The sequence below is a fragment of the Pseudomyrmex gracilis genome, unplaced genomic scaffold, assembly GCF_002006095.1.
Source record: "Pseudomyrmex gracilis isolate BER0280 unplaced genomic scaffold, ASM200609v1 scaffold_1736, whole genome shotgun sequence".
NCBI lineage: Eukaryota > Metazoa > Arthropoda > Insecta > Hymenoptera > Formicidae > Pseudomyrmex > Pseudomyrmex gracilis.
This window is the reverse complement of record NW_018022320.1, coordinates 9,085-18,855: the sequence shown is the minus strand read 5'-3', so window position 1 is coordinate 18,855 and position 9,771 is coordinate 9,085. Positions and strand designations below refer to the sequence as shown.

The window sequence follows — 9,771 nt, the reverse complement described above, 5'->3', positions numbered from 1 at the left end:
CGCATATGAGAAGAAATGAGAAAAACTATGCGAAATGTGCCTTCTATGCGAAGACGAACAGACGGAACGAAGAAAATAATGAGAAGAGCAACCGGCGAACTGAATGCGGATATATAAGCAATGGTGGGGGAACAAGCGAGAGAGACAGATATCGACAACAAAACGAGGCGACGAGGATGGAGTAGCATAGGCCGCGAGCTGGATCATCTAACTGAGCAGATACAGGACTCGGAAGAAACACGGAGTACGCACCGGGACGGAATAAAGTCCGCGCGAAAGAGAGCGAGACGGCTGCAGCCACCTTGATGGACTCTACACCCAGCAACGCCGGTGAAGATCAACCGAGTGAGGCGAAAACAACGGAGAAGGATAGTTTCCCGAGTAAAGCATGAGAGGGGAGGACGCCTCGTTACGATAAGAAGCGGGGATGTAGCGAGCACCAATCAAACGAATCTGTGCGGCATCGCTGACTGGAGTGAGGGAGGAGTGGGCGTTCCAGAGCAGCGAGTTCGCTCGTCAACCGCCAGATGTCGAGCAACGCGTCCCTCACCAACGTCCTCATCCCTTCAGAGTTACCGCGGAGGCGTGCACGCGTACGCGTTTACGCCCAGAAACGCCCCTCGCTGGCCCTCCCGCCGTTTCCTTGTCGCAGACGTTCCGCGGCAACCAACTGAACAACCAGGTCCGGTCTGGTTTTACGGCGTCGCACAACAGCTCCGACAAGAAACCCGCGTCTACCAGCATCGCACAGGACTCGACGTTTTACCGGTACGATCCACTCGGAGCAAGACACTGACGTTCTTATCTTCGTGGCGACCGGTATTTTCGTGCTGGCTGTGGACTAGTTCGTAGAGACGCGCGTCTGGATATACTACTATCACAATGAAGATGTCAGTGATCCTTGCATGGCTTTCACCGAACGTTTAATCAGTCGAGAATTCAAGAATATGTGAGAGTGCGTCGTGTTAGGATAATACAAAGAGAACTTCGACGAAATATATTTTATGGACAATGACGGGACATTCTCCAGTTAAATACACAAGAGTTCTAACTGAAGATTATTTGTTCCATAGATGAAGTATTATATTACTTCAAGTAGTATGTAATGTAACATTGCCACAGTCATCGAAAAACATAAATCGAGAAGAAAAATATTTTGGAGTATCAATATGCCAACAGTTAGCTTGTAAACAGTTTGCAATCTATCCGTCGGAATGAAACAAAGTGACATCACAGTTTAATTAGTGGCAGATTTGCTTGCAAGACATCAGAATTGTTGTCAGAAACGTGAAATTAAAAAGAAAAGTTAAGTTAAACGAAAAGCTTATCCTGAATTGTTACTTTTCAATCTTATTAGTTAATCATGTACGTCAAAAAAAATCGTGAATTTCGAGTAGAAAGTGTTAATGAAAAATTTTAAGAGGATCATGCCGTCCATCAATACTACTTGGATCACTTCTGTAAGGTAAATCCTTTAAAATGATATTTTATATTGAAAAGAAAGGTACGATAAAATTGAAAAAACGCGCACGTGTTGGAGAGAAGAGATCACCATGAAAACACGACCTACGAGGATACTATTGTGATCAGGTTAAGAAATCCAAGCTTATCCTTGTGCGAGGTGGGTGTTTTCTCAGAAAACAATGTCGTGTACAACCACGGAATCACCAATGGTCTTAGACTCGTCGGATCCCGAGGTCAGATCGAACCACCTAATTCAGCGACTGGATCAGGATGGGGAAGATGCGGAGAAACGGGACCAGGCGCGAGGAATGGAATGCAACAATGCGGATAGCGATTGCGAAAGCGACACGAGCGAGGTGTTGAGCGTTGGTAGTGAACCAACGCCAACTAGCGTAGTCGGGGTGCGCGTATGTGGTTCTATGAGGTATGATCACGAGTCTGCAAGCAGTCGAGGTGAGTTTCGTGACGAGGAGAACACGAGAACATCGGCGACATCCTCGCCATCCAGCTCTACCAGCTGCAACGACTTGTATTATCAACGTACGTCTGCTCATCATGTCTCTGTACCAAGTCCACCCGGCTATAGCCAACCACCGTCGTCTCCTACGGCGTCTTCCGTCAGATCACCGGCTTCCTCTTCGGCCACCGCATCGTCCCCAGGTCGGCCGGAGGCTATTCAAGAGGCTATCGTACCCAGGTATCAATCCAGTCATCAGCAACATCTCTTACCCCGATATTCCTCTAGGGAACCCGAGATTCCCGATTATCCAGCGCGAGTTCAACACGGCCTAGGTCACGAAATCGTTTATCCTACTGTTGAGAGGTTACATCGTACACCTATAAGCGTTCCTCTAGTGACGAGACTTTCCTTGTCACCGCCGTCGGCCATGACGGTTACCGGACTTCAAGCAACAACTCCTGTTCTTCATCCCGCTGCGTGCAGAGATCCGCGAGAGACTGCCTCATTGTTGCCGCACCACAGCCAGCATCTGCATCACGCGAACGCCCACACGCATCTGCATCAAGGCTCGCAGGTGCAGCATATACCGGCGAATTCGGTGCACCAGCATCGACTCTCGGTCAGCAAGCTCCTACAACGAGATTCCGGAAGCCCGGTGTCGCCTGGCATCAGGGAAGAGAACGGACGTACCTTGCCTGTCGTAAACGGCGTGCAAAACAACATGAACAATAATAGCAATCATCACAACAGTCATAACAACAACAACAACAACAACAATAACAACAATTTGCAACACCAGGCAGGTCTGAAGTTTAGTATAGACAATATCTTAAAGGCGGATTTTGGCAGAAGAATCACGGATCCTATTTCGCTGAAAAAGTCGCGGCCTAAGAAAGTAACTTCAAGGCCAATTGACCTGACGAAAGACTTTTTAGAGTCGTCTTCCGATACTTCCGAAAGAAACAACTCGGAGACGACAACCACCAACACCTCACCCACTAGCGTTTCATCTGGAAATTCAACGTCCAATTCGACTGCATTAACCGGGACCGATCCTGGAAAGATGTTGTGGCCAGCGTGGGTCTACTGCACTAGATATTCGGACAGGCCTTCCTCAGGTAAGTTATTATTACACATATTACTTAAACGCTTATTTGTGATAGGTGCTCCTCTATTTACACGTTGAGCAACATATTTAGGTATATTTGTATCATAAGATAATTTAACATACAATAATTTAATCAAGTCACATATAAAATAGTGTTTAATCTTATGTCATATAACGCAACAATAATTAAAAACTATTTATTTGACATTTTATTTCCTTATTTAAACATATTATTACAATGTGCAATAATTAACAGAATTTAGTAATAATTTCATAAAATCGACGTAACAACGACGAAATTTCGATTTATCATACAACACGTACAGTGATTTATGTTGTTGTTGAAAAACACGCCGAACACTCCCATTATCGTCTCATAAAAATGCCATGTATTTTGTAAAAGAGATTTATACTTTTTTGAGATATAGCGATAATGTATAGTTCAATATTCGTAAAGACATACTACGAAACATTTTAAGTGGCAAAACAAGTTTTATACGCATTTATTGTTGGGAAGCGGAATTGCTTAATAGAACCTCGTGAATAGAACCTCTCATTAGAAGCATATAATGGCTTTTAAACACCGAATGTATAAATTTCTTAGTCAGAGAAGGAATATTTCGCACTGGGAGAAAATGTTTCTCGCCCATTGTGCGAGAGACTGTTTTGTTAAAAGGCTGCAATTTACTACTGTCACGATTACTGTGTAATACACGCCAATATATATTCATGAAATCGATAGCCACATTTCTTAAATAATAATTAATTAGGGAGAAGGCAATGTGTGTAGCACACACACACACACACACACATGTAACACGTCGGCGGCAACACACTTGTGTGCTTTTTTGTATAGACGAATCGTGCAACTGTGCAAATATATATAAACGTGTGTGAAAGCGCGAGAGAATAATCTCTCGTAATTTATAGCATCAAACAGTATCGCGACGTTGTAAAAATATGAATTATTCTTGCAAAATATACAGTAAATAAGTTACGATCGGTATCAGTCTTATAATTTTGCCATTTAAACCAATAAAAAACGTACATTTATTATTGAAACACAACTGATTATCATCGTGTCTAAAAATACAATCACACAATAAACGATTTACGTGCGATATGCAAATTTATTTTGTAGTTTTTAACATCGCGACGTATCACAAGTATATATATAAAAAAAAAAAAAAAAAAAATGTGGCGATGTTATTTCGAAAGTCGCATAATGTATTAAAGTACTTAAAATTATTGAACCGGATAGTTAATTATCGTCTGTTTCTTCGAAAGAAGTGTATGTCGGTGCTATTGCCGAGTTTTTGCAGCTTCGCGCAGATAGATGGTCCTTTCAAGTGACACAGGAAAACATGTAATTACTTTACTTCCCGGCCCAAGAGTGCCGGCTTGATGAATGATAGAAAACGTTTCTTCGTGTCATTCATATCTGATATACGCTTATTGTCAGGAAACAATAGTTAAGCAGTCGGAGAAATAGCCGTTCTCTGTCTCATAAATCAAGCACAGTCATTTCTCACCTGGCAGCGAGGTAACAATTTTCTAGGCGGAGCCGCGCCAAGACTCTCCGCGCGTTCTTATATGCGCAAGAAAAAAATTCAATCGATAAATTTATATAATTGAAATACATTCGCACATATATATTCGCGTTACCTTTTGTACGACATTTTATATATATGTATATGTATATCACGCGATAATGTGATTTATATCCTCGAACTTGATTCTGCGAATTGCAGGCTTGCGTTACGCACGATCGTCGAGGTGGGGCTTAAAATTTTACAGCAACAACATAGATTTCCATATTTCGCGCATTTGACACGCGTCGTTTTTTTTCTTTTCAAGCGCGCAAACTGCTTACCGCGTTACGTTATCTCTTCATCGTGCGAATTACGTCCTTGTAATCGTAATAACATATCGCAGTTACGTCAAGACCGTTCATTACACAAAACATCATGACGAATAGATAAACACTTAGCCGAGAGATATATTATTTGATCACCTCTATTATCTTTGCAACGAGCAATTTCGCGACACGGACAGATAAGAAGTAAACTAGTTAAAAGTCGACGACGACTATGAAATCTAATTACCGTAATTGCGCGTGCTACACTCGTGCGAGAGGAATTTCATTGATATCCTCGCGGTATACGTACGTCTATATACGATTATTCTTTTCGCACGTTCGCGCGAGTTAATATCGCAACGACTATAATAAACGCGACATTAATAGTTGCGACGAGCAATTTCTCACATGTGTCCATATCGATGGCGTTGCGATAACACGAATCTAATCGGTGACGCATTATTGTTGGTTGTTTCCACTTTACGTGAGATTTTCACGTCGCGGCAATTGAATACGCAGCAGAACCTCTTCTCTCAAGTGTTAAGTGTTTATCGACAACTGTATAACAGTGCAAGAATCGTTTCTTTCAGCCGCCATCATAAACACTTGACTGAAATGTTTTGCGTAAAATTTTTCCGCGTTCCAACTTTTTCTAAACATAAAATAAAAACATAGTCTCGATTGCTTGACTGAGAGCAGCATCAGCGCGATTGTAAAGGCTGCAGCTCGCATTAAGGAATACACACAGTGAACATCATACACCATTGCATTAACATGCACACGCGTTACCGTTCTAGAGCACAAATCGCGTAATCGTAACGTGGGAAAGTGGGCGACGGCGATCGATCAGGCGAGCGCGCCGCGCGTTTACGCCTTATCACTTGCCTGGTCAATGCGGAAAAGGAAAACGCGGTATGTAACAATAATAAAACCGCGAAATATTACACAATTAAAACTCATAATGCGGCGAACGATCGTTTGCGATCTCGAACGGACGCCGAACGTTACACATTGGCGTTTTCGAGGCGCGGCGGCAAACGCGGCGAGGCGCAATATAAAGCCGACCGTATCGCGCGTTAAAATCCATTTACGGAAAGTTATGGCTAATTAGTTTCCACGACCGGTGTGTGCAACGGGCGATTTCCCGTTAACGAGACTCGAATTGGTGCCACAGGGCACTTCGGAAAAGGACGGGCTTGTATAGTTCTCGCGCGAGCGCGTATCTCACGCGCGGATGAGAATGTGGACAATTTCACATGAAAACGTTTTATTAGCAATATCTAGACGAGTATTGTCGCGCGATCGCACGCGATGAGCCTCAACTCATCATTTCCTCCGCATGAACGCACGCAAATGTAACAGCGAGATTAAGGAATTATCATGTATAATTAACATTCGACAGACATTAATTTAATATTGTGCCATTTCGCGCCAAACCTAATCAATCTAATCGCATATAATGAAAGCAATTATTTGGCGAATTTGCGCGTTTAAAAAAAAAAAAACAGACGAGCGAGTCACACAGTATGGCCGTGATTATCAGGCAGCGAATAGAATTTAACACGGTGTTGCACAATTAAAGGGGCGATTATCGACGATTATTGGTTCGACAAAAAAAAAAGGAACGCGCATTACACAGCGATATATCAAGCCTTAAATGTTCGCGGCGAAATAAAGAGGCATTAATTCGCAAACCTGATTTTGCGGACTTGATTTTTTGCCTCTCTCTCTCTCTCTCTCTCTCTCTCTCTCTCTCTCTCTTTCTCTCTCTTTCTCTCTCTTTCTCTCTCTTTCTCTCTCTTTCTCTCTCTTCTTTACGATCGATCGAACGAAAGGATCGATACAGGTACGTACGTACGTACCTACACAATTGGCATACGTATACGACCATGCGCGCGCTTGCTTCGTATCGGGCAGTCTCGTGGGATCCATCGATCTTATTAGGGTTAAATCGAAGGTGCCTCTCGTTCCCTGCGGTTGAATACGATAGCAAATCCAGACCAGAGCCGCACGCATCGGCCGCACGTATCGGCGGCCCTGGAGGCGGTTGCAAAACCTATGAATGGCTTCCGTTCGTTCCAGATATCGTGTTTTCAGATAGGACAGCGACCGTTCTATTTTGTTCCGCTTGTCACGTGTAACAAAATGTCATTGTTTCGCACCTGTACGCTTTGCATCAAATCTTTAAGAACAAATTTCTCTTTCTATGTGTATGTGTGTGTGTAGGTGTATAATTCTAAAAGTAATTTATTTACGAATTCACCATAAAATTCCACTGTACAAATACATTTACAATATATAAGAAGAAATGTATATCTCTATCGCTGAGAGAAGCGAGGAGTTACGATTAATCTCAGATATCTGTATCGAGATAATCGTCTGTCAATTTCTTGTTGGTTAATTGCACAACAACCGCGGGGCAGTTTCCATTTAAACGAGAATGAAAAACTGATCTCTTGCAGGATCTATGTGTAAGAACGTGCGTTTGAAGATGTCTCATTATCTGTATAAAAATTCCGCCTTAAGAATTAATGACTTGAATAATCATGATTCTTGTTTGCGATTATTATTATCTGCAATCCGCCAGTTGAATCGAAGACAATAAGAAATGTGTTTACAAGAAGTAATAACTCAAAAATAATATTTTATTTTATTAGACTAATTGTGGTTTAATGTTTTTATTGGAATATTAAAATTAAATATGTGTGTGTTATGCGTATTTAAACTTAAATTATTTTTTTCATCTCTTTTTGCAGATTGCTATCTGACATGTGTTTGTTGTTGTCTCGTTACATTCGTGTATCAAGCACACACACACGTTGTCAACGTAAAATTAATTAATGAGCTGAGTCAATATTAGCAAGCTATCTCGATAGCTATGCAATAGAGAGAATCTCTTCTCTCTCTCTCTCTTTTTTTTCTCTTTCTTTCTTGACGTAGGGTTAGTATATATGTACCGCAATTAGCAGGCCGCGCGTAGACGGTGGATGGCACCGCGGGGGATCCATTTGCTGGCCCCCGGGAATGCCTCCCCTTGCCATTCAAATATCCACTGACTTATGGGCGTAACTTGGCACGAAGCGAGCTTTTACACGGTCGGCGCAAGAGATAAGCACCTTTCGCGCTGTCTACATCCACCCGTCCTCGTTTCACCGATCGGAAATCGAGTGTGATCTCTCTCTCTCTCTCTCTCTCTCTCTCTCTCTCTCTCTCTTTCTCTCCTGTACGAAATATACGTGCGAACGTTTCAACACAGAACCATTTAAAACAAAGAAAACTATTTGCTCCAAATGTGCGCGTGGGAGTAACAAAAGATAATTCCAAATATTTACGATTATTCTCGTAAACTTGGCTCGTAACGTTTGTCCGTGTATCGACACGACAGTTTTAGGAGGTGTGCATTTGGTTGCAGCAAATGTTTGACATCACGTTAACGTGAAATGCCGCGAAACTTTCGCGCAATTGAAAACAAAAAATAATTCACGATAGCTGATGTGCACACGAGACACACGTGTGGATGCGTGGAATTATAAATATAACCTTTTGAGAGCCCGGTAGCGTTTGATTAACCATAATCATCGATCTTCTCGGTAATACATTAACGATTAATATAAGTAATTAAAATACGATGTCGATGAGGAGAAATGATGAGGCGTGCGATATCGCGCGACGCGCGTTGCCGGCTAATACATTATACGTGTCGGGACGCGCCAGTCAACGGAACGGGCACAAAGAGACGTTGCGAATGTGTCTTCAATTAGAAATTGTTCACGCCAAGTGGATACGTAGGCCTGGCTACACGTATACCTATGGGATAATCTCCAGACGGTTAATAAGCGACGAATGAAACGTACAGTGCACCGTGAGTCCGCTAATGAGACTACGGATTGACAGACAGCCGGCCCCGTAGGTGTAATGCGAGGCGCACGCCGGCCGATTACGTGTTTAGAAATTGAGTTCGCCGCTAATCGGTATCTGGGGAGGCATAAGGAATCTATCAGTGAAAGGAAATCGCGGCTCGAATCGACGAAACGCGCGCGGCATTCAAACATCATCGCGGCATACGAGACGCGATGATGGAAAGTGGTAGTAGCGTGCGTGCAATAATCATCGAAATGTCCATGTTTTTTATTTTTATTTTTTGCTAATTTTTAATTTTATCTTTTTTTTTTCATTCTATATAATTTTGACTTGTATCATTAATTTTAATATAATTGTCTTCTTTGTGTTCGACAAAAAAAAAGATGAACCTGATTCTTTTCGGCAAGTTTGTGCTGATCTCAATAACGTGGTGAGTCTCGGTGCTTGTTCGCAAGAGATTTACACGCGTGGCCGTAACACCGTACGCGAGCGTAGGTGTCTCGCGGGAGGAAGCTGTTTGTCGTGAGCCTTTATAAACGGAAATTACCCGCGCCTCGTGACACCAATCACGAATTCTTATAACCGTTTTATACGCATAGGGCACTCCGATGCGCGTGACGCATGCAGTAAATTCGTGGAAGCACCATGTGAAAATGGGTATGGTACAGAGAATCGTGTCCAATGACTGCTATTTAATACACCCGCGATGATTTAAGCACGGAATAAATTTGATTTCCTTCGCGCTTGATTACATTACTTGTGATTATTGCTGGATTTTTTTTCTTTTCACTTGCGAAACCATCAAACATGAAACAAGAACAGCAACTGACAATGTAAATCTGTTTTTTTATGTTCCATTAAATGAACGCGACGTGTAACAATCATCACATGAAATTCTTCAAGCACAGAACAGATGACGAAATAAATCACTTGGTATTAAATTTTTCGAACCGCGCGCTGCATAGTCTTGAAGACAATAGCGTTTCCTTCCTTTAGTTAACGCGCTCGGTAGATTATGTC

General features: G+C 42.4%; 1 protein-coding gene across 1 annotated transcript; it reads left to right on the top strand.

Moving 5' to 3' along the window:
- Positions 1-666: 666 nt before the first annotated feature.
- Positions 667-3,042, top strand: LOC109862398 (uncharacterized protein DDB_G0286175-like; the record flags this gene model as incomplete). Its single annotated transcript, XM_020442437.1, has 1 exon — positions 667-3,042. A coding segment is annotated over exon 1 (1,399 nt), but the record flags the coding sequence as incomplete, so codon positions are not given.
- Between the last annotated feature and the right edge of the window lie 6,729 nt (positions 3,043-9,771).